Genomic DNA, 25,551 nt, shown 5'->3' on the forward strand with positions numbered 1-25,551 from the left:
AAGCAAATGCTCCAGTCTGTACAACGGGATCTGATGGTCAATGGTGTCAAAAGCAGCACTAAGATCTAACAAGACGAGCACAGAGAGAAGTCCCCTGTCTGAAGCTAGAAGTAGATCGTTTGTAACTTTAACTAGTGCAGTCTCAGTGCTATGGTGGACTCTAAATCCTGACTGAAACTCCTCAAATAAACTGTTGTCATGGAGAAAGTCACACAGCTGATTAGCTACCACCTTCTCCAGGATCTTCGAGATAAAAGGAAGGTTGGATATACAGTGGGTACGGAAAGTATTCAGACCCCTTTACATTTTTTACTCTTTGTTTCATTGCAGCCATTTGCTAAAATCAAAAAAGTTCATTTTATTTCTCATTAATGTACACTCAGCACCCCATCTTGACAGAAAAAAACCAGAAATGTAGAAATATTTGCAAATTTATTAAAAAAGAAAAACTGAAATATCACATGGTCATAAGTATTCAGACCCTTTGCTGTGACACTCATATTTAACTCACATGCTGTCCATTTCTTCTGATCCTCCTTGAGATGGTTCTGCTCCTTCATTGGAGTCCAGCTGTGTTTAATTAAACTGATTGGACTTGATTAGGAAAGGCACACACCTGTCTATATAAGACCTTACAGCTCACAGTGCATGTCAGAGCAAATGAGAATCATGAGGTCGAAGGAACTGCCCAAGGAGCTCAGAGACAGAATTGTGGCAAGGCACAGATCTGGCCAAGGTTACAAAAGAATTTCTGCAGCACTCAAGGTTCCTAAGAGCACAGTGGCCTCCATAATCCTTAAATGGAAGAAGTTTGGGACGACCAGAACTCTTCCTAGACCTGGCCGTCCAGCCAAACTGAGCAATCGTGGGAGAAGAGCCTTGGTGAGAGAGGTAAAGAAAAACCCAAAGATCACTGTGGCTGAGCTCCAGAGATGCAGTAGGGAGATGGGAGAAAGTTCCACAAAGTCAACTATCACTGCAGCCCTCCACCAGTCGGGGCTTTATGGCAGAGTGGCCCGACGGAAGCCTCTCCTCAGTGCAAGACATATGAAAGCCTGCATAGAGTTTGCCAAAAAACACATGAAGGACTCCCAGACTATGAGAAAGAAGATTCTCTGGTCTGATGAGACCAAGATTGAACTTTTTGGCTTTAATTCTAAGCGGTATGTGTGGAGAAAACCAGGCACTGCTCATCACCTGCCCAATACAATCCCAACAGAGAAACATGGTGGTGGCAGCATCATGCTATGGGGGTGTTTTTCAGCTGCAGGGACAGGACGACTGGTTGCAATTGAAGGAAAGATGAATGCGGCCAAGTACAGAGATATCCTGGAAGAAAACCTCTTCCAGAGTGCTCAGGACCTCAGACTGGGCTGAAGGTTCACCTTCCAACAAGACAATGACCCTAAGCACACAGCTAAAATAACAAAGGAGTGGCTTCGGAACAACTCTGTGACCATTCTTGACTGGCCCAGCCAGAGCCCTGACCTAAACCCAATTGCGCATCTCTGGAGAGACCTGAAAATGGCTGTCCACCAACGTTCATCATCCAACCTGACAGAACTGGAGAGAATCTGCAAGGAAGAATGGCAGAGGATCCCCAAATCCAGGTGTGAAAAACTTGTTGCATCATTCCCAAGAAGACTCATGGCTGTACTAGCTCAAAAGGGTGCTTCTACTCAATACTGAGCAAAGGGTCTGAATACTTATGACCATGTAATATTTCAGTTTTTCTTTTTTAATAAATTTGCAAAAATTTCTACATTTCTGGTTTTTTTCTGTCAAGATGGGGTGCTGAGTGTACATTAATGAGAAATAAAATGAACTTTTTTGATTTTAGCAAATGGCTGCAATGAAACACAGAGTAAAAAATGTAAAGGGGTCTGAATACTCTCCGTACCCACTGTAGACCTATAGTTAGCTAGAGTTCCTGAATCTAGAGTAGGCTTTTTAAGTAGAGGTTTGATTACCGCTACTTTAAATGCCTGTGGTACATAGCCTGCCAGTAAAGATGAATTGATCATAACTAATATAGAGTTGTTAACTAAGGGAAAAACTTCCTTAAACAGCTTGGTTGGGATTGGGTCCAAAAGACAAGTTGACGGTTTTGACGCAGAAAAAATGGAATATAGCTCTGAAAGGTTGATTGGAGAAAAACAGTCGAGACTAACATCTGGTTCTGAAACTGTCTCTGCCGTATCAGACGTATCCGCACCAGGTAAGGGCAGGAGGTTACCAATTTTGTCTCTGATGTCTAGAATTTTGTTGTTGAAAAAGCTCAGGAAATCATTACTGCTGAGGGCTAGAGGAATACAAGGCTCAATGGAGCCATGGCTCTCTGTCAGCCTGGCTACAGTGCTGAAAAGGTATCTAGGATTGCCTTTGTTTTCCTCGATTAGAGAGGAGTAGTAGGCAGCTCGAGCGTGACGCAGAGCCTTCATATACATCTTCTATGACTATCCTGCCAGAAAAAACGAGATTCTACCGTTTTGGTCGAGCGCCATATTCTTTCAAAATTCCGCGACGATTGTTTTAGAGTACGGGTTTCTGAGTTGAACCATGGAGCCACTCTCCGCCGCTTGACAACCCTCAGTTCCAGGGGAGCAATCAAATCAAGAGTAACTCTCAGCGAATTCATTGCACTATCAACAAACTGATCTAGCTGAGAAGGACTAAAGCTATCATAAGAGTTTCCAACTGGGTTGAAACACGGTACTGAATCAAAAACAGCTGAAATAGCTTCCTTAAATCTAGCCACAGCACTATCCGACAAACTTCTAGAGAGCACACCTCTTCCAAGCAGAGGTAATTCTGGCAGGACAAAGTCGAATGTAATAAGAAAATGGTCTGATAGAAGAGGATTTTCTAGGAAAACTGTAAGGTTATGGATTTCAATGCCATAAGCTAAAACAAGATCCAGGGTGTGGTTGAAACGATGAGTAGGTTCGTTTACCACCTGGGTGAAACCAATAGAGTCTAATAGTAACGTGAAAGCTGTGCTCAGGCTATCATTATCAACATCCACATGGATATTGAAGTCACCTACGACAATTATTCTATCACTGCTAAGGACTAAATCTGATAAAAATTCTGCAAATTCAGATAGAAACTCAGAATATGGGCCAGGAGGGCGGTAAACTACAACAACTAGAACTGGCTGAAAGGTTCTTGAGACTGGATGTGAAAAACTAAGAACAAGGCTTTCAGAAGAAGAAAAATTCAGCTTTGGTCGAGGGTTAACTAGTAGACCAGAATTAAAAATAGCTGCTACTCCACCACCTCGTCCGGTGTCTCGAGGTATATGAGTACAAAAATGACTGGGAGGAGTGGATTAATTCAAACTAACATATTCATCTCGACACAGCCAGGTTTCAGTCAAAAAAAGTAAATCAATATGCTGATCTGATATCAGATCATTCACTAAAAGAGATTTGGATGCTAAGGACCTAATGTTCAAAAGTCCGCAGTGAATCTTCTGATTTTTTTGCAAAATCGTATTCATGGTTTTGATTCTAATGAGATTTTGACGATTTATGCCGTTTGGATGACTTATAAAAACGGGTCTGTGCCGGGGGACAGACACAGTACCTATAGTATAACTACAGTTCGATTCAGAATTACAGCTATAGTGACTGGGAGACAGATCTAAGGGAGGCGCAGAGAAGCGTGTAAGACCGCAGCTCTGCCTCCTGGTCTGAACTCTGTCTTGTTGTCAAGGTTTTGGACTAATAACCTCTGCTATGTTTCTAGATAATAGAGCTGCACCATCCAAAGTGGGATGGATGCCATCTCTAGCTAGCAGACCAGGTTTTCCTCAAAAAAGACTGCCAGTTATCTATGAAGCCCACATCGTGTGCTGGACACCACCTCGACAGCCAGCAGTTGAGTGATGACATGCGGCTATACATGTCATCACTGGTCTGATTTGGGAGGGGTCCAGAGAACACTACACTATTTCAAATGCCATAGACTTAGAATGAAGTTGTGGGAATTTGATAAAACAGCACCAAATGAAAGGTTGTTATGACCATGTGTTTCTTGTCTCTGAGTGAATCTTTTATAACTGCACTACACTTTTCCAATTATGGTAAGATAGAAGTAATTCAACTCTGAGAGCTTTTCCATATAATAAACGAACCAAAAGGTAGAAATGGTTAGATATATAATGTGAAAGAAATGTGAGGAAATGTGAAAAGTAATTTCTTCTGTGTATGCATAGCGGGTGCATATCACGTACATTTATTCAGTTGTTACAGTTTCACTATTGCATTCACCCAGCTCCTGAAACTAGGGCTCTGTGTGAATGCAATAGTGAAACCCCGTAACAATGGAATAAAATTACATAATTATAAGGTTCTTTCACTCAAAGACAAGAAACACATGGTCATAACAACCTTTCATTTGAGTAAACAGGCACATGGTGCTGTTTTCTCAAATTCCCAAAACTTCCTTCTAACTCTATGGCATTTAAAATAAATGTACATACAATTTTTCTATTAAGTTTGACAGCATTATGTAGGCATTTTACACATCTTACAGATCAATTGTATTAAATGCTGAGTAGATGAGGAGATAGGGAATCATAATTAAGCAATATGGGAGTCAAAATATACTCATTGAGTTGCTGTCTTGCTCCTTATAATCTTTACAACCTTTGTTTTTTTCTGTTGCTTCTGCAAATATAGTTTTGATTTTCAGGTTAGTGGTCATTAGATCTTTTATTTCAGTTTTCAAAAAAACTGTTTTATAAAGTTAAGATATTTTAAAGTTGAGTCAAACATTTTTATATTCCATCCCAGTGTGGCCGTTAAATATGGTCGGGCTTACTGAGTCACATTCTCTTACAGGAAAGCTACCGATTTTTACCATTCATACATGTCTGCCTTTGACAGCTTGGTTTCAACAGAGCTCATTATTCTGTACAGTCAGAGCTGAAAGGGTTTGTCAGTGTTTCTATTCAGTAATGACACACAGATGTACAGCCCTGCTGAGGCAGAACTTGGAAAAGATGGACTACAAGAAAGAAACCCTTGGGAATGTGTTGTTGTAATAAGAAATGTTTTCACAACAACTTTTGGCATTATATTAAAGTAACACCGGTTTATTGTACAAGTTCAAAATCTGGCATGTCTGATGGGGGGGTTTTCCCTTAAGTGAGCCTGGCAGTGGATCTACATATTGAAGACATGATTACTCAGACGCTTCTTCTCTGGTTAAGAGCTTTAATGCCTGTCACATACTGTGTCAGGAGGTGGAGTCACACGTAAATACTTTCAAGCACTCGCAGACAGAAGACCCAGTCAGGGGGCAGCTGTTGGTAGGTCATCTTGTTTCCATCCAGTCGTAAAATCTTCATCCTGGAGTATGAAAGAGGTCCCACCTCTCTGCAGAAACTAGTCACGTTGAACCCTGTGGTAAAAAAACAAAACAGAGACAGGATCTTTTTTTTTTCTTCAAAAAACAGAAAGACCATATTCTTTTTTGAAAGAGTCATTATTCACCAGAGTGACAGCCATATGCTTATTTCTGTCTTGTCAAATCATTGTAGATAATAAAGCAGTCCAGAGAGCTTTGATTTAACATCATGGACCATGTGTTCATCATATGCAAATTATTAGGATGAAGCTCCTAAATCACATGAAAAAATGTTTTCTCGCCTGATAGTTTTGATTAGCCTCTTCCTCTCACAGAGTCTGCATTTCCCATTAGAAGTTTTGCAGGTGCTGCGGTGAAAACGGAGTATTAGCACACCACAATACCCTCTTTTGCTTTCTCACTTCATTTCAGTAGCAGACTGTGGGCTTTGGCAGACAGGAACCGCAGTAGCAAGACGATGAGGTGTGTGTTATTGTACGGGTTTGCCGTCTCCCTGTCTGGTTCGTAGATTAAGAAACAAGTGCACACTTTCACTTTGCCAGAGACCTTGAGACAAAATTGCACACCGAGTCACTGCTGCCAGACAGTCATGTGAGACAAAATACAGCTCCTGCTAGTCTGCTGCTCTGTGATATGAATCATATAGGCTATGTAAAAAAAAGAAAGAGAGAGAGGACTGTGTCATGTGGAGAAGACAGAGAGAGAGGAGGGGTAGATGATGAAGAGTGGGAACAGCATGTGCTTCTGGCTTTTCTGGCAATCTTACCTCTGAATCTATTGCAGATGTTTTCATACCACTTTCTCTTATTTGCTACCCACCCTTTATTCCCTCCCCTCCACCTTCCTCTCACTTTTTGCAGGTTTCAGAGTCCCTCCTCTTTTTTTATTCTGTCTCTCTTACTCCACCTCTGACTTGCTTCGCATGCGAGCTGCCCCATCTTCAGCCCCTGCTATGTCCATAGACGCTGATGAGGCCCGGCTGTGTATTTCTGTACAAGTGTGTTTCAAAGTTCACCTTTTCCACATTTCTTCCTCACAGCAGAGTAAGGGTCTCTGGCCTCCCCAGGTGGTCAGCAAAATACCTCAGTAATGTTTTACTTTGCTTTCATAACAGCATGCATTGTTGTATTGTTAACTGTGTGCACGTGTGTACAGGTGAGAAAATTAACACATCAAAGACAAAAAGTCAGAAACACCTACAGTACGGTGTAAAAAGTGACTACGTTATGTCTGAGTGTGCACATGTTTTCTTTGGTCCTGTTAACACCTGGTTTTAGTTTTGTAAGAGATCTGTTGACTAGTGGTAAGAATGAAGTGCAGATGTTGAGCATACATTGAGATACGATCACTCAGACCACATTCAGAGATGGTGTTGCCGCATTTGACAGAATTCGTCTGGCAGTGTGTTAGTACATGTGTCCTATGTCACTTTAAAGGACCGCCTACTCTCTGTATCTAGGGCAACAATCAGGCTTGATTCAATTATTAATGTTATCTGATTAAAAGCTTCAATCCAATGTCTTTTTTGGGGGGGGCTTTTTGTGCCTTTAATGTAGGACAGTGGATAGAGTCGGAAATCAGGGAGAGAGAAAGAGTGGGGAATGACATGCTGGAAAGGAGCCACAGGTGGGATTTGAACCTGGGCCGCCTGGGAAGACCACATGGGGAGCGCACACTAACCACTGCGCCACCAGCGCCCCCAATCTGGTGTCTTTAATAAAATATTTTGGCCTTCTTATTTTCCTTGGCTGTGTAGTGCAAGATGATCCCATCCCAAATAGGCAAGGGATATCGAGCTGATGTGATGTGACCCTTGCACAGTTAATCAAAGCACATAACAATGCAGTGCATGTATCGTATTTTCCGCACTATAAGGCGCACCGGATTATAAGGCGCACCTTCAATGAATGGCCTATTTTAGAACTGTTTTCATATATAGGGCGCACCGGATTATAAGGCGCATAGAATAGAACGTGTTTACAACTGAACAAGGCTGGGAGATATTGTGAATATATAAATATAAATACGTATAAAACGTAACGTATAAAACTACAAAAACAAAAGTACATAAGACGATTTCCCCAAATAATAAATTATTTCTTTGACGTTTCTCTTAACTCTCAAAACGTAGTTTTATACGTAGTGCATTCACAATAACTCAACGTTGTTCAAACGTTAATGTGCATATTCACAATATCTCCCAGCCTTGTTCAGTTGTAAACACGTAAAAGAAACACAGTCTGATACCGCTAATTCAAACGTTAGTGCAGGGGTGCTCAAACAGTCGATCGCGATCGACAGGTAGATCGCTGACTGATTCTCAGTCGATCGCGAGATGTTTTGTCAATATAAAATACAATTGTAAAATAGAAAAGTGATTTCAATTTCATCTCATTGCACTGTTTCCCACACACGATACCTGTGTTGGGAGCCCAAGTATACTTCCGACCTGTGTGTATTTAATTTTTCATTTATTCATGAAATTGCTGCGTGCATGAGAGAGCGAGCGAGAGAGCGAGCGAGGGAGCGAGAGAGAGAGAGAGCGCGCGCAAGAGAGAGTGCAGGCATGCGCAATGACGTGCAGGTAAAACCGGGGGGGTAAATGTTTTACCAAAAAGTCATATATAGAAACTATGCTACGAGTATTAAGCGCATTTGATGAAGCTGCAGCTACTTTTCTCTGCTCCTCTCTGCTGTCATGACTGTGAGCATTGCGGGGGACGAGACACACCAACAAACAGCGCAAACGCACACGCACACACACACACACACACACTTGCACTGGAGCACCAGCCACCACGCGAACCTTTTTACTTTTTACTTTTAGTGCTACAGCACACAGTTGATCCGTGATCCGTACAGACTGAGGCGTGAACACACGTGACCCGGTCAAACAGTCGGTTGGACTTTACTCCGTTCACTCTCACCGTGTCTGCAGCTAATTTAACAAAAGCAAAATCATCTCACAGCAGCCTGCTGTAGTCTGTAGTCTGCATTATTTTTTACAGAACTCTCATTTATTATTTTCTGTTTGTTGTGTGAGTATTAAATGCGTTTGTAGGCTGTTGGTAAAGGCTATGGCTCACTATGTGGACTGGTAGATCTCGGCAGACTGGTAACTTTAAAAGTAGATCTTGGTTCAAAAAAGGTTGGGCACCCCTGCGTTAGTGCATACCTCAACATTGTTCAGTTACGTATAACACGTAAAGCTCACTTTTTCAGTTCATTCCCCGTCCACGAATCCCTCGAATTCTTCTTCTTCAGTGTCCGAATTGAACAGTTGGGCGAGTACGGCATCCAACATGCCCGGCTCCCTCTCGTCATTATCCGAGTCAGTGTCGCTGAGCGCCGTGTACAACCAGTATGGATCAACCAATTAACCAATTGATCCATATATAAGGCGCTCCGGATTATAAGGCGCACTGTCGTTTTTTGAGAAAATTAAAGGCTTTAAGTGCGCCTTATAGTGCGGAAAATACGGTAATGTAAAGAGTGTCTTATACAGAACTGTTTTTCTATATTTTATTAGCAAATACTCTAATCTGCAGTGGAATCTATTCACTGGGGCTTGCTTTGCATCAACTCAGCACAATTATTGGTGCATTTAATTCCCTGTTATATTTTTATTAATTTGCACAGGTCTCTCAAGCATAAAACCTGCACAATCATTGTGTGTATCAGGCCCTTAGTTGTAAACCATTCGACTGTAAAGGAAAATGTGTTATACACAGCAAAAGCTGTAATTTTTGTTTGATTACATTACATTGAGTTGAGGGGTGTTGATTGGGGCCCTTTGCTGCTGAATAAGCTCTAGGGACAGTGCTATTTCAGTGAGTCAAGGCCATACACTCCTATCTTAAAGGCTTTATATGTGAGTTTTCACACTTAAATGTAATAGAAATCAAGTATATCCTCTGAAAATAACTCTGTGAGTCATGACTGTCTACAATGGGTGTAACACCCGAGTCCCACTGTCTGTGATGTTTTCAGAGTTTTCAGAGTCCTATCTTCACTTTGTTTGCATCGCCTGGACGGCCGGCTGACTCCTCCCCTCACGTATAAAAGTTGTTTAATTGAGGGACTAGAGAAAAGAAGAATAACATACTGTACTCACTGCTTAACTGTGTTTCTAGATCACGCTCATTTCAGGTAAATTTACATGCAGTGTGAAGATACGAGCATATTAAAGATCGCTAGCATTAGCATGCTAACACAACAATGCAGCACAAGTTGTTTTGGTTTCATGCTGGTGCTCAAGGGCGACATCTGCTGGATCATAAAATCACATATAAAGCCTTTAAATTTCACATCCTGTTTTTATCGTTATTTTTCCTTAGGCTGAAGGGAAAAATGCAGAGTTTGGAATATTCAGTTTAGAAAGGTAAGAACCAAGTCTATTCACTTACATAGGCAGTAAAAATGTATACAAAAACAATGTGTTAACTTCAAATGGGGTTTGAACTGATTGATTGTGTCATTGAAGCTTGTAGATTTTGCTGTCTAGTGTAGCTTAACATGCTGGCTAGCTTAAAAAGGGTTCAGAGAAGTCATGTTAAGGGGACCATTTTTTTCTTGATGTCTAGCTCAAACGTTTTTTCTCTTTACTTCTCTGTTAGTACTTTAAATGTAAAATATGTTAATGTGCATTTTTATGTTTCACAGTAAATGTAAAATAAAATGAAAAACACACCCAGTGAAATGGATTTAGTCTTAAAATACACTATGTCATCAAAACAACACTGTGGTATATTTAACACTTAAGGGTTAAATTAAAGTGTTAAATTCTCAGAATGCATGACAATTATAGTATAAAAAAGACACACCTTAACACTGGATGTAAACAGATCCTTTGTGTTTGCATTCAGCTCACCTTGTATTTCATTGGCCTCTAGGTAAAGGTACTGCAGGGAGGTGGGGACAGTCGGAACAGTCGTAAGTTTGTTATTTGAAAGGTCCAGTTCAACCAAGCTGGAGATGTTGAAGGCCTGTGGAGGGATGTCATGGCTTTTCAGACCACAGTGACTTAGACGAAGGTACTTCAGTTGGAGAAACCCCTGAAAGCTTTCCTCATCCAGCCCAGAGAGAGCGTTATTGGACAGATAGAGCTGCTGGACAGACGGGGGTAAATGCCTGGGAACGGACAAAAACAAATTCCCACTGAGGTCGAGCAGGTTCATTCTAACCAGTCCTGGAAGATAAAGGGAGGACACACAAAAATATTACAATGGCAAAATTGTCTAACAGATAGAATGAGTGTCAACTGAAAATGAGCCTTTAATTGTTGTATTATTCAGTGTTGATGAGTAATGACAGACTCAAGGCCAAACGTTATGTTTGGGGAATTAGACCATGACAAATAAAGAAGTGGCATCCTAAATGATTATTATCACATGTCTTAACGATGGTATTTGTCATGATTTGGTTTTGTATTTGAGTTTCCCTGTTTTATCCCAGTGTTGCGTGTTTCCCTTGTGTTAATGTTCCCTAGTGTTGCTGGTTTTTCCCTTGTGTGTTTCCTAGTTTTGTCTTCAGTGTTTTCTGTTTTGTTTTGTCATTCATTATCCTCGTGTATCTCTGTGTTCTAGTGTGTTTTTGTTTCATTCTTGAGTTCTGTGTGTCTTTAGTGTTTCATGATTTAGTTAGTAGTTGTCCTCAGTGTTTCTTGTATTCCTGCCTCTGTGTGATTGCCCTGATTGTCCTCACCTGTGTCTTGTTAGTCTCACCTGTGTCTGATTACCGTACCTCTATTTAGTCTCTGTGTTTCGGCTCTTCTGTGTCAGTTCATTGTATGTTGTGATATGTTGTTCGTTGGTATGTCAGTTTTTGCTCGTGCGCCTCTGTGGCTACCTGTTTTTGATCCCTGTGTTTTTTGTTGAATCTTGGAAGTAAGTTTTTGTTTATTAAAGACTTTTAGTTCATTCTGCACTTGGGTCCACCTCTGCTCGTTGTTTTCCAATCGTGACAGTATTGTATCATGGTTGTTAGTGTAACAATCTTTTCATACCACAATTAAATGATTTAAGGCACATTGGTACTGACTTCTGATCTGCTGTTGGGCTTTGCCTTGCAGTTTTTTTTCTATACAGGTTTTTAAATATTATTGTATTTAAATGTGAATCATTTTACATTTGGAAGTGTAAAAAATTGAAAGTAACAAATGAAGTTTGATGATGCATTATATAGGAGCTGCAGGACAAAACAAAAACATCTTAAAACCGTAACTATTGTGGCACTGGTGGCGCAGTGGTTAGTGCGTGTGCCCCATGTGTGGAGGCTGTAGTCCTCCAAGCGGGTGGCCCGGGTTCAAATCCAACCTGTGGCTCCTTTCCCGCATGTCATTCCCTACTCTCTCTCCCTGATGTCAGACTCTATCCACCGTCCTATCTCTACCATAGAAGCACAAAAAGTCCAAAAATAAATCTTGAAGAAGAATTTAAAAAAAAAACGTTACTATTATCTGCAGGCACTTGCACAACACAAGGAAGAAACTACAGCTGCTATGTGTAAATCTTTTTGCATTTAGCATTTTTGTCACTTGTAACTTGCTTGTTATTTAAGAGGTATAAGAGATCAGAATAAAGCTATTCTGCTCTATCTCAATTGTTTCCCTACAAAGGTAAGTCTTCATGTACATAGAAAATGACACATCGAACTACCTTTGAGGTCTCTCTCCGTGATGGTTTGCAATCTGTTTCCCTGCAGCAGCAGCAGTGTCAGGTTATGAAGTTTCTGGAAAGTTCCGGGACTGATGATGCTGATTTGGTTGTAGGACAGACGCAGCTGCTTGAGTCCTGCCGGTAGAGTGCTGGGCACGGACCTCAGGTGGTTGTGGTTTGCGAAAAAGTAGCGCAACTTGGTCTGGTTCTGCAGGACGGACTGGTCCAGTGTGTCACTCTGTAACTGGTTGTGGTCCAGGATGAGCCAGCGCAGACCAGTGATGTTGGCCAGAAACAAGGAAGACAGGGACGAGATGTTGTTGCCCTAGTACAGTATACAAAAGGGTAAAAAAAAATGCCAAATTAATGTTTTGTTTTTTTATTTTACTTTGATTTAAATTCAATATATGCAGTTTAGCCATTGGAGGTCAGCAACTTCGGTCATATGAATGACCTGTGGTATAGAGGCAGAACTTTGTAAAGACAACACACTCGGTGCCCATGGGAGTATTTTTCCTACCTGAAGAAATAGGTATTGAGTTCTCTCTGGCAGGCTGTCAGGGACATCGGCCAGGACTCTGTGGTCACAGTAAAGGGCTGTGGGCCACTGGATGGGGCAATCACACTGTTCAGGGCAGGCCTGAGGGTTGTTGGTTCTGAACCAGGCTCGATCCATCCGCCCCTGCAGGCTCAGCACACTGGGCTCACCCAACAGGCGATTAATCCACAGAGGAACACCCCCGTAGTCCATGCCAGCTAATACAGTGGCAGAAGCAGAGCCAAAAACATACAGCAGCACCAACATGGTACAGCACAGGAGAGCCATGGAGACAGCTGGTGAGCTATGTATTCCTGCAAAGTGAATATGAAGACAAAGCTGTTAAATAAAGAAAAAACAGTATTTAAAGGCTTTATATGAAACTTTTTGATCCAGCAGATGTTGCCCTTGAGCACCAGCATGAAACCAAAACAACTTGTGGTGCATTGTTGTGTTAGCATGCTAATGCTAGTGGCGATGTAAACAAACTGAAGATAGGACTCTGAAAACATCACAGACAGTGGGGCTCGGGTGTTACACCCATTGTAGACAGTCATGACTCACAGAGTTATTTTCAGAGGATATACTTGATTTATATTATATTCAAGTGTGAAAAATCACATATAAAGCCTTTAACGTGTCAAAGTGATGTTAATGACAATTTCAACTCTGAGTTCTTCAGTGAGGCACATTAGTGTTTTGGTTAGGGCATAGGAACTGCTGTATACTGTAATAGAAAGCCTCCAGGGTATTCAGTTTGTAGTCTGATGTCGGCACTTTGCCTACATGTTGAACGAGTTGAATTGTGGGGAATGGAGGATCCTGGTTGTTTGAAGCTGCAGCATTAGTGTGACCACTCATTTGGATAGTTTTAAGATTGCAACCTGGCTGATGTCATCACTTACACATAGCTAAACAATATTTAAGAACTTTTTATGAAACTATTCACAAATGGTAATAATTCACTGAAAATAAATCAAAATGAGTGGTTATCATATGACTTTTTTTCTTTAGCACCAGCAGCTGGATAACATTAATGGATTTGACTCATAAACCATGCACCATATGGATGGATGTCATGAAAGCTGGTAAGAGTTCTTCTTAGTATCAATATTCATGTGCATCTCATTACAAATAGTAATGAAATTAGTGAACCCCGTTTTTTTTCTCCAGCACTGTCATAGTGACACATTTTCTAGAAGTACAATACTTTAGTTCGTGATACCAGATCTGCAAAACTAATGGTACTCCCTAAACTGTAATTTGTTCATAATACAAATAAGCAAGTTTGAGGATATATTAAGCTACACTCAGAAACTGATATGATTAGTGTACAGCTAACGTCATTGTTAGCAGTATGCTAAAATTAGCAAGTAGTGCAAACCACTGCTGTTTCTAAGAACACCCTTAGAGTCTTTCCAGTATTTCTGGAGACTCTTAACTTTGTTTAATCTGTCCCTAAACCTAATATAAAAGCAATACTTCTGTCCATTGTGTTTATGTCTACCTTTCAAAATTAATGTAAGCTCTTAAGGTTGTTCTGAAGCTTTAGTAATAAAGATAAAAAAGTAGATATATTACAAGGTCAAAAGATGTCGCCTTCTATTGGCAGCCTGTCTTTGCCATGTATCATCTTAGCAAATGAATCAGATTTTTTTTAATAGGAACTAACTTTGAACCATTTTCATCAGTTTAGAAAGTTGCTTTTTTACACACAGTTCTCTGAATTCAAACTGAGTAAACAGAGAAGAGTGAAGTGAGACAGAGCTGCATGCTCAGCTTTTGTTAGTAACAGTGATTCCAACAAAGCTGATGTGCACGAAAGTAAAGACACAAACACACAAAGACTCCCAGTTGATATATGACACATCAGTTTGTTAAAGATTTGCACAATCAGGAAGATTGACTTTGTCAGCATGCAATATAGTTTCCTGCTTTTCTCACTTGCAGTATTATCTTACGGAAAAAAGGTCAAAGGCTATAAAGAGATGATCAACTATGCATTTTGAAATCAGCAGTAATCACGTTAATACATTTCCACTTTTACTTGCTCTACAATTAGAGAAAAGAGAAGCAGAAGAGAAGCCGGCACTTACCTGTTTGGACAGATGAATGGGGACAGGCGGTTGAAATTCTTAATGAAACACTCCTGTTTTCAACAGTGTGTGTTTAAATGTGTCTGCATGTGTGTGTTTTTAAGCTACTGGCAATGTTTACCCTCTGTCTGCTACATTCCTCCTCTTCTGCCACATCCCAGACCCTAGACCTCCTCCATAATCTTCGCTCTCTCTTCTTTCATCCCTCGTCCCTCAACCTTGGGGTAATAGTTGGGTAATAATTAAACCCACAACATTTTGTGAACACATTTGGTGTACCATGGAGTTAAACAGAAACACTCAAAAAGAGTGACAAGATCTTCATTAGAGGGTAAATAGAGAAGAAATAAATTACACAAGGGAAACTGGATTTAGATTCTATTGTTGCAAATCTGTTAGTGAATATGTGTACGTTTTTCATGTAAATTTCAGGGTGTGTGGATGTGTGTGTGAATATGTTTGTGTGCATCTGTGTGATTTGGGTCTGAATAATTAAATGGTTCTGCCTGGAAACTAAAAAGCCACAAAGTACCTGGGGAGCCAAAGAGACCATTCAGCGTGAGGAAGTGTGTCCATGTCCATATGTATGTGTTTGACTGCATGTGTGTGTAGTTGAGTGTGTGCTGTGAACTTCTTGCAAGCAGCTGAATAGAGCAGAGAAGAGAAGAGGAAAACGATTCCAGACCCGCCTCCCTCTCCGAGTTAAAGGGAGCGTTGTGAGAACATAGGCAAAGTGGAGAACAGGAGAGACAAGTGGAGACAGTATTTCTTTATCAGAGAATGAAAGTGCGCCCTCTAGGGAAAAAAATGGGATTACACCCACATTGGAATTTGACCAAATTGATGACAGTATGACTACCATTAAGGTTTTGAGGAGGGGGAAAGTGAATGGAGCCTTTTCTTTTAATCTTAAAGCAGGAAAATACAGTTGTTTTTTTCTGTGAGTAAACACTTAATCTGTTTGGGTGATATAATGGGCCTCAGCAGTTTTAGTATGGAAGCGAATAGTGATCAAAATTCAAATGATAAAGCTAATTTGAAAATTCAAATGCATTAACAGAAATGCTTTTTAATTTTCAGAATATGAGTGTATTATTTGACTCAAAAATAAAATTCTGATTAATTATCTAATTTGAATTTGTTTTCAACTTCAAAAATGCACATTCTTTGACTAAATTAAAATAAAGAACATACATTTGCTTTATCATTTTCAAAAAATGCCCTGCTAAATTTGTATCATAATTCAAATGAAAAAGCTCATTTTAAAATGAAAATACAGCAAAAGAAACACGTTTTAATTTTCAGAATATACAGTGGGTACGGAAAGTATTCAGACCCCTTTACATTTTTCACTCTGTTTCATTGCAGCCATTTGCTAAAATCAAAAAAGTTCATTTTATTTCTCATTAATGTACACTCAGCACCCCATCTTGACAGAAAAAAAACAGAAATGTAGAAATTTTTGCAAATTTATTAAAAAAGAAAAACTGAAATATCACATGGTCATAAGTATTCAGACCCTTTGCTGTGACACTCATATTTAACTCACATGCTGTCCATTTCTTCTGATCCTCCTTGAGATGGTTCTGCTCCTTCATTGGAGTCCAGCTGTGTTTAATTAAACTGATTGGACTTGATTAGGAAAGGCACACACCTGTCTATATAAGACCTTACAGCTCACAATACATGTCAGAGCAAATGAGAATCATGAGGTCGAAGGAACTGCCCAAGGAGCTCAGAGACAGAATTGTGGCAAGGCACAGATCTGGCCAAGGTCACAAAAGAATTTCTGCAGCACTCAAGGTTCCTAAGAGCACAGTGGCCTCCATAATCCTTAAATGGAAGAAGTTTGGGATGACCAGAACTCTTCCCAGACCTGGCCGTCCAGCCAAACTGAGCAATCGTGGGAGAAGAGCCTTGGTGAGAGAGGTAAAGAAGAACCCAAAGATCACTGTGGCTGAGCTCCAGAGATGCAGTAGGGAGATGGGAGAAAGTTCCACAAAGTCAACTATCATTGCAGCCCTCCACCAGTCAGGGCTTTATGGCAGAGTGGCCCGACGGAAGCCTCTCCTCAGTGTACGACATGTGAAAGCCAAAAAACACATGAAGGACTCCCAGACTATGAGAACGAAGATTCTCTGGTCTGATGAGACCAAGATTGAACTTTTTGGCTTTAATTCTAAGCGGTATGTGTGGAGAAAACCAGGCACTGCTCATCACCTGCCCAATACAATCCCAACAGTGAAACATGGTGGTGGCAGCATCATTCTATGGGGGTGTTTTTCAGCTGCAGGGACAGGACGACTGGTTGCAATTGAAGGAAAGATGAATGCGGCCAAGTACAGAGATATCCTGGAAGAAAACCTCTTCCAGAGTGCTCAGGACCTCAGACTGGGCTGAAGGTTCACCTTCCAACAAGACAATGACCCTAAGCACACAGCTAAAATAACAAAGGAGTGGCTTCGGAACAACTCTGTGACCATTCTTGACTGGCCCAGCCAGAGCCCTGACCTAAACCCAATTGAGCATCTCTGGAGAGACCTGAAAATGGCTGTCCACCAACGTTCATCATCCAACCTGACAGAACTGGAGAGGATCTGCAAGGAAGAATGGCAGAGGATCCCCAAATCCAGGTGTGAAAAACTTGTTGCATCATTCCCAAGAAGACTCATGGCTGTACTAGCTCAAAAGGGTGCTTCTACTCAATACTGAGCAAAGGGTCTGAATACTTATGACCATGTGATATTTCAGTTTTTCTTTTTTAATAAATTTGCAGAAATTTCTACATTTGTTTTTTTTTCTGTCAAGATGGGGTGCTGAGTGTACATTAATGAGAAATAAAATGAACTTTTTTTGATTTTAGCAAATGGCTGCAATGAAACAGAGTGAAAAATGTAAAGGGGTCTGAATACTTTCCGTACCCACTGTAGGTGCATTATTTGACCTATATTTAAAATGAATATTCAGTCATCCAGTTTGCATTATACTTTTACTCTCTATGTATGCATATTGTATGACATAATTCAAATGAAGACAAAAAGGTCTTTGGCTTTTCGTTTTCAAACTTTCCGTGGTAAAAAGTGATCATAATTCAAACCAACTCAAAAATGAATTGGCTAAGTGGACAGCGCAGGAAAGACGTCAGTCTCCAGCTCCCAGGCAGGCAAGTGTAATATTTACAGTCTATGAGGTGAGAGGGCAGATAGCAACCAACTGGTTGACTTGCCTGTTTAGGGTTACTTTGGGCATGAATGGATTTCTTTCATTTCTGCAACAAAATGTTTAGTTTTTTCATATATAAACATCATAGAGAGTAGAACTTGTTAAAATAACCTATAATTTATTCAACAAATTGAATGAGTAGCAATGGTTAGAAAAGGTGAACAAAATAAGAAATGAGTGACTTGAGCCAGGCCGTTTGCGTAGACTGGCAACTCAACCGAGTGGTTGACCCATGTTTTGTGAGGAATTGTAGATATATATTTTGTTGTCAAATTTATTTCCTTCAACTAAAATATGATTGAGTCATGATCAGGGTCTACAAATGATATGTGAAAATATTTGTTTTTACCCTGACATTTGCTCTTATTCTGTGAGATTTCTGAGGAGCTGTGCAGCGCAGAGTCACTACTGGTATTTTCCACAGTTTTAAGACAATGATAATTATGTACAGCAGCGTCACCCATTGGATATAACCGGTGTTACATAAACTATTCAATGAGGTTAAATAGCCAAACATAGGTTTTAAATACAGTAATATGGTGGCGGAAAAAAGATCAGCCGCGTGGTTACAATGCAAGGCCCTTTCCGAATAGCCACTGTTCAGTAGGCAGTACGTACTATTCAGTATGGAGTTTCAGTATACTGAACTTTCGTGGTCATTCAGTATGCATTTTTTGGGTCCACCTCAGTATACTGAACATTTCAGTATGGATACTAACTTCCGGGTTTTATGCAGTATGGATCGGATGCGTGCTTTCAGGAAATGAATTGTATTTTACCACCCACAATGCTTTGCGAAATTAAACCTAAATCGTCACGTCACGTCCGCCTCAAAATCAAAACAAACGAGTGTGGATTAATTTAATCTTAATTTAAAGTCCCGACTGAAATCACTACTTTTAATTAACAGAAAATTTAACAAATGTCAGCATTATTATGAAACCTTTTCCCCTCTATTTAAATAATGATTTCACTATTTAAATGTGTCTTTATTGGTTTATTTTACTTTATATTCTGTATATTACTGTCTTTCATTTGTACTTTCCTTTACGTACTGTATGTGATTTGGTTATTTAATCTGTCTTTTACTTGATTTACATAGTGATATTGTTTTTTTTACCTGACTGTATGCGCATTACTCTTCTTGAATAAAGCTAAACAAAAAAAAAATGGGTGAATGCAGGCGGTTCGGGGAACGTAAATGACGTCACTTCCTTACTGAATGACTCAGACAACGTAGGAACAAATATCTGCCTACTGTGCGCGCCTACTGAACAGTGGGCACTAAACAGTAGACAGCACGGATAGTAGGTACTGCCTACTGCCTATTGACAGATTGAGTAGGTACTTGGCAATTTGGATACAGTCAGGGATTAAAACCACAGACAATCAGGAACCAACGAGACACAGGTGAGGGTAATCAGGGCGGAGCTGACACACAAGGCAGGGACAAGAGGGGCAGGATCTGAAAGACAGAAACAAGGGTGAACACCAAAACACAACAAAACCCAGGAAATAATAATAATAAAGACTGAAACCCTTGTCAGTGTACTACCCATTTGTCAGGAAGTGGACGAATAAATTTGAAACCTATTTCTTTGAGATAGGTTTGCTCAATGCTTTTGTCATTTACAAAGCTAAAAACCCACAGGGCAAATGTAGTACTCTACTCTCGTTCATCCAAAGTGTTGTCAAAATCCTGCCAAAAAGCAGCACCCAACTAAGAATGTGCAGGGTTCGTGCACAAAAGGGGTTGCGGAAGGAGACATCCTTCTACTGCAAGGTTGTGGTGTCTCCTTACATTTTGGGGACTGTTACACAGTGTAACACTCAAATACACATTTCAATGCCTAATTTTATTTTCAGCAGTTTTTCAACAAAAGACGTGTTGAAATGTATGACCAAATGTATTTGATATTTGACTGCGCCTGTATCTGCAATCCTTATTTAGGCATGAAGGTTTTTCTGTGAAGCATGTGTATATAACCCCAAGCAACTTCGAGCTTTCTTTCAGACTGTATTGACACTCTGAAGCTTTGTTCCTTCTACTTGCAAGAAGAATTAAACTAAACAAAGACATTGATTGACTCGTGATCCTTTCTTTTGCATTGTTAACAAGAAATTTCCAGCACAAGTGACTCAATACAAAAAAAAATTCACGTGAAGTGTGTTTGAAGATGCAGTTTTCGCAGGTTTTTGTTAAACAAATGTTTTTTGTTAGTGATGTGAAAAGCAGTTCTTTTCAGTGTACTGAAGATTAAGATTTACTTTATTGATCCCTGCAAGGGGAAATTTCTGTTTTTACACTCTAAGTCATGCAACACACACACAGGCTGAAATACACACACATGCACAAACAGGATCCTATGGACATGCACTAATGGAGAGATGCCAGAGTGACGGAGCTGCCCACAGCTACTGAATCAGTAGAATCAGTTCAGTAAAATGATTCGTTCAAAAGATTCGACAGAGCTAATTCTGATTAGCTCTGTCTGCTAATCAGAATTTATTTAGCTACAGTTTGCAAACTGAAAGCTGCTAAAACAATCATTTATATTTTCCCCGAATGTTCTGTTAGTACGCTCAGTATACGAATCACTGACTGACTGAGCAGGCGAGGGAGACTCGGACCTCCCGTTCAGTACGTTCAGTGAACGAATCACTGACTGACTGACTGAGAGGGAGAGAGAGACTCGGACCTCCCGTTCAGTACGTTCAGTGAACAAATCACTGACTGACTGACTGAGAGGGAGAGAGAGACTCGGACCTCCCGTTCAGTACGTTCAGTGAACGACTGACTGAGAGGGAGTGTTATGATGCTTTAGGAGGATTCACTTCAGTGTCTTTAGTGGTAGGCGTGGTTGGAAGGAGGAGAAGCAGGGTCAGTACTGATGACACACCTGAGGGGGGTGTGGTGGCTCTGTCTCTGTAACCTTCATTAGCAGAACCTGCAGAGGAGCCGGCGGAAATTGGTTTTGAGTCGAAGAGACACCACGAGGGAGACGCGAGGACGCAGACACCTGAGAGACTGAATCTGAAGTAACGTTTGTTTTTGTGTCAACACTTCTCGGGTTCTTTTTACACATGAACTAAACTGATATGAAAGAGAGGGCTGGCGGAGGAGATCATACCCAAGTGACTCCGTGGATCGGGCTGTCCGAGTGAGCTGGTACTACACAGAACACACTGCGATGCAGCTACGGGTTGTGCTGTGGCTCTGAGCACGGGCTCGTATGCTAGCAAACTTAATGTTCTGAAACTTAACTTTAAACTTACTCAAACATCGAAATTACTTAGTCATGAAACTCTTTACTTGTTAGTAAGTTATTTCGGACATGTTAGCTGTGTTTATGACCATAAACATACCTGAATAAGGAGAGAAATAATCACGAGAGTGATTCAGTTGTGTTTACTCATCAAGAGAGTTTAGTGTAATGAGGAAAACACCACGATTTCTCCTGGTATGTGGGCGGAGACAAAAGCAATCGCTCCCAGATAATCTAACTCAGACAAGTCAGTAGATCACAGATACACATCACCAAATCTTACTTTTAACAATAAAGAATGAACTAAATCATGTCTATTAAATATTTCAGCATCTTTAACCTTTTCTTTTAACATAAAACTGATATTTAAGCATTTTAACTTATTTATACTTTATAATCACTCTCTATATAACTTCTTGTGACTATGCAATGTTTTTATCCACAATCAATTATTTAACCCTGTAACAGATCATGAACTCTGTGTTTTATTCTTAACTGTAAGTGCATTCCTTTTTAACATGTCACAGTCGCGGCACATACGAGGATCTTGGCGGTGAGTCACCTACATGCACCCCTCAAACAGACAGTTGCACACACATTCAGATAAGGCAAGATATACCTTCACGTTTACGCAACACGTAAGGAGAGGCATGAAGTTACAGGCTCACTGGCCTTAGAGTCAGACTCAAGGATAGCATTTAGTGGTGGGTTTGTGTAGGGGCGTAACAGGGAGAGAGACACTTGGACCTCCCGTTCAGTACGTTCAGTGAACGACTGACTGAGAGGGAGAGAGAGACTCAGAGCTCTGACTGACTGATGCCGCGAGAGAGAGAGAGAGAATCAGGACTCCTGCAGTACTACAGTTCAGTGAACGTGCGAGACTGCAAGTCACACACACAGGCTACTAAAACAGTCAGCTGAGTGAAATTAAGTTGGATAAATAAGCCGTATGCAAACCAAAGCAGCTATAAAAAAGCACGTACATTTTCGCGACACCTAAATGTTCAATAAAATATTTGCTACTTCCTCAATTTTGGAGACATGAGAGGGAGATGTAGGGGCGGGCTTGAGCGACACAGAGCTCCCGACTGACTCCGTCCTGTTCGTTTAGTCAGTAGGTATCTGTCACGACCCGGCTCTTAAGGCCTGACAAAATACAAAAAAGTATGGCTTTTAACAATGTTTTAAGGTTTATTGTCCAAAAGACAAACAACAAACGATTCAATTTTGCAATGGTGCTACACCGAGGATGGATGCCACACAGTGAGGTTATCAGCCCGGCTCTTAAATAGCCTCCACCTGGGAGACTGGCCACGTCTGCCCAGGTGCAGCAGAACTCTGCCTAGCAGCAACCTGCAGGGACACAATACAAACAGACAGAAGGGAACACAATATCACTAACATGAAAGGGAGACTCTTACAGTCTAGAGAGAGAGACACGAGACGGGAGAGAGGAGAGCGCAACTGAATTTGAGAAATGAACGACTCTTTTCAGTAAGTGATTCAGTTCATTTCCTTCACTCAGATGATTCATTCTTTTTGAACGAATCGTTCACAAACGACACATCCCTATTTTTTGTTATTGTTGAAAGTGACCAATATAGAAGTGTTTGTTAAAAGAAAAGTTAAACAATAAGGAAGAAATTATTTCTGAATGTATAACTGAAGAACAATGTGTAAATTTGTGAAGTTAGTAAGATGTCTCACGTTTATAAATGTTGTGGAGCCCCCTATCATTTTGGGGAATTTTACACTACTATTCAATAAGAATTTAGAATGTTATGTTTTAATTTTTATTTATTTATTGTTAAATATAACTAGTTACCATATGAAAGTGAAAAAAAAAATTAAACATTGAAAATTGTGTCTTTTACAAAAGTGCTGTTTTCTCTGCTTTTTGGCTTTTTTTGTGAAAATGGCCAATATTCAAGTGCTGATTAAAAAAAAGAATGAATGAAACTAGAATAATAGAATGATGTTTAAATTGAATAAAGCTCAGGGTTAAACTTTAAATCTGTGTGGTGTCCTTATATGTATTCTGTCACGTTGTTTTTTAGCCTTGGTTTATTTTTTTTTTGATTAAGGAGTCCATAACATATTTTGAACAATCGATTTAACAGACGCCTTACTTAAAGCTGACAGAAATTAGGCCTATGCTATCCAGAATGAAAAAGTTGACTCAAGATGTGAAAAGGGAATCTTTATTTGGTATGATAAGCACAGCCCGGCATACATGGTCTAATATCCTGGCAGCGGAAAAGTGCAGAAGCACAGACTGGTGAAGTTTGTAACAAAACCGTAGTTGAGCAATCGACACACAAAAACATTTTATCAGATTGTGATGAGTCTGAGTTTCAGAATAGCTAGAAACCAGGCACAATGTGAGTCCAGTATTGAGTACCAGGTTCCAGTAGCTATACTAAAGTGAGCAGCCAAACACAGGAAGGTGAGACTAATCAAGAGCCGGCATGCTACACTTCAACAGTCGGGAAAAAGCCAAGTTATTCAAGTGACTATGTATCTAAAGTGATGATCCGGAACAGACTAACATTGATTATTTTTAAAGATTGATCTTTAATATTCCCCAAACATTCAGGGAAGCAGTAACTATAACATAGAATAGGATAACAAAGGACATCAAGGCCATTCTGAATGCTAAGAAGAGGGCTTTCAGATATGTCAACCAAGGATGCCAAGGACACCTACAGGAGGAACCTGGAGCGAAAACTCCAGCTGGTCCTTCTCACCCACTTGACGTCTGACATCATGAAGAACTAGGAGTGACTAAGCCCCTCTTGGATCCCCTCCATATTTCCTACCAGCCCGACTGGGGATGGAGGATGCCATCACCTCCTTACTAAACCAAGTCTACAGTCTCCTGGACAAGCCGAACAGTTAGGGTAATGTTTTTTTTTTTTACTTCCCCAGTGCTTTTGACACCATCAGGCTTTCTTTCATGGCTGAGAAGATGACGAGGGTGCTAGGTCGAGGCTCCTCTAGTGTCCTGGATTGTCGACTGACTTGCTAACCACAGTATGTGTGCACCTACAACACTGTGAGTCAGACAGAGTGATCAGCAACACTGGGGCCCCACAGGGGACGGCCCTGTCTCCCTTCCTTCAGAAGGTTTCTGACGATCCGGCTCTAGTTGGTTGTATCAGTGAGGGTGAGGAGGCTGAGTACAGGGTTGTGATGGGTGACTTTGTCACATGGTGTGAGGAGACCTTCTCCAGCACCATGTGACAATGACCAAGGAAATAGTGGTGGATCTGAGGAGGGTAAAAGCACCGGTGACCTCTGTCTCCATTCAGGGGTCAGTGTGGACATTGTGCAGGATTACACGTATCTGGACAATAAACTGGACTGGTCAAAGAACACCAAGGCCGTCTACAAGAAGGGTCTGAGCCAACATTATTCCCCGAGAAGGCTGACTTGCTTAAATTAACAACATTAACAAAGTAAACCAATTAACTGCTATTGAAATGATTGTCTTTGTATAACCATTTCAGCTACAACGTTACCTTAGTCATACAAGGAACTGTAAACACTAAGACTTTGGTGAGTTGTGAATGGAGAAATGTTTGATATTTGGATCTGCCTGGGCTAGTGCTTGATTTTGTAAGCATTTTAGCACAGGTTTCACTTGCCATCTCAACGGATGGGAGTCTTCATTCTGTCTTTTCTAATTGCTTTTTCTGCAAAGTATATGGACAGGATGACTTTTGGAAATGTTTTCTTCCTTTATATTAAGTCCACATGACTTCATCCCTGAGGTAAGGAACTGTAAATTACTATTTATGGGCTAATTAAGAAGGACAGAACTGATAGAAGAGACACATCCTACATGCAGTCTCTGTGACTACAATGACACGGGACTTATCCTTCACACACTAAAGCCATCACCCTGTCAGCTGTTCATTAGAGTTCCGACACGAGATGCACTGCTCATGCCAGCTGCGTGAAAGCCCTGAATTGTTAATATGACCCGGGGCTGAAGCTGTCACTGAGATATAATCAAATGTACCCTCATTCTTCAAAAACTTGCATGAAAATTTTAAATATTATTCTGCTTTGTATGTTCCTGATTTTATTCCAACAAACAACTTTGTTGGTGGACAGACCTTTTGCAAAGTTGGTGGACTCGCTGGAGATAAAAACTAATAACCATTCCAGGTTTTTGCTCAGTCATTGTGCAGGTAGAGTCAGTCCAGTCCTGTGCATCAGCGAATTGAAATCCCATGTTTTTGCCCCAGCTACCTGATAATTAATCAGTCTTTCTGGATTCTAACAAAGAGAAGAGACAGAGAAACATCACTTTTGGTTTATTCAATGATGTGATATTGACAAAGTGTGAACAGGATTTCATGTATTACGAAAAAAAAAGCAGATAGAAGTAA

The 25,551-nt window shown here is 40.5% G+C and overlaps 1 protein-coding gene across 4 annotated transcripts; it reads right to left on the bottom strand.

The window, feature by feature from the left end:
• Positions 1-5,202: 5,202 nt before the first annotated feature.
• Positions 5,203-21,296, bottom strand: zgc:113307 (uncharacterized protein LOC553753 homolog). 4 transcript variants are annotated; one of them, XM_065954555.1, is made up of 6 exons: positions 14,667-15,857; positions 12,553-12,884; positions 12,033-12,357; positions 10,247-10,564; positions 5,658-5,723; positions 5,203-5,409 (listed from the first exon to the last, which is right to left on the bottom strand). In XM_065954555.1, the coding sequence occupies exons 2-5, from the start codon at positions 12,856-12,858 to the stop codon at positions 5,671-5,673; spliced, it is 1,002 nt and encodes a 333-aa protein (XP_065810627.1). In that variant the 5' UTR covers positions 12,859-12,884; positions 14,667-15,857; the 3' UTR covers positions 5,203-5,409; positions 5,658-5,670. The 4 variants fall into 4 exon arrangements, with proteins under 4 accessions (XP_065810627.1, XP_065810626.1, XP_020489930.2 ...); XM_065954554.1 differs by lacking the exons at positions 5,658-5,723; positions 14,667-15,857 and adding an exon at positions 21,255-21,296; XM_020634274.3 differs by lacking the exon at positions 5,658-5,723 and having other exon boundaries at positions 14,788-15,857.
• Positions 21,297-25,551: the final 4,255 nt, after the last annotated feature.

Source organism: Labrus bergylta, chromosome 5, assembly GCF_963930695.1.
Source record: "Labrus bergylta chromosome 5, fLabBer1.1, whole genome shotgun sequence".
In the NCBI taxonomy this organism is placed as follows: domain Eukaryota; kingdom Metazoa; phylum Chordata; class Actinopteri; order Labriformes; family Labridae; genus Labrus; species Labrus bergylta.

Excerpts from the sequence above, each read along its gene's own strand:
- zgc:113307 (XM_065954554.1), bottom strand. The coding sequence starts at position 12,858 with ATGGCTCTCCTGTGCTGTACCATGTTGGTGCTGCTGTATGTTTTTGGC. Across the intron at positions 12,358-12,552 it reads CTCAATACCTATTTCTTCAG|GGCAACAACATCTCGTCCCT; the intron begins GTAGGAAAAATA and ends ATACTGTACTAG. Across the intron at positions 5,410-10,246 it reads AGAGGCCAATGAAATACAAG|GGTTCAACGTGACTAGTTTC; the intron begins GTGAGCTGAATG and ends TTTTTACCACAG.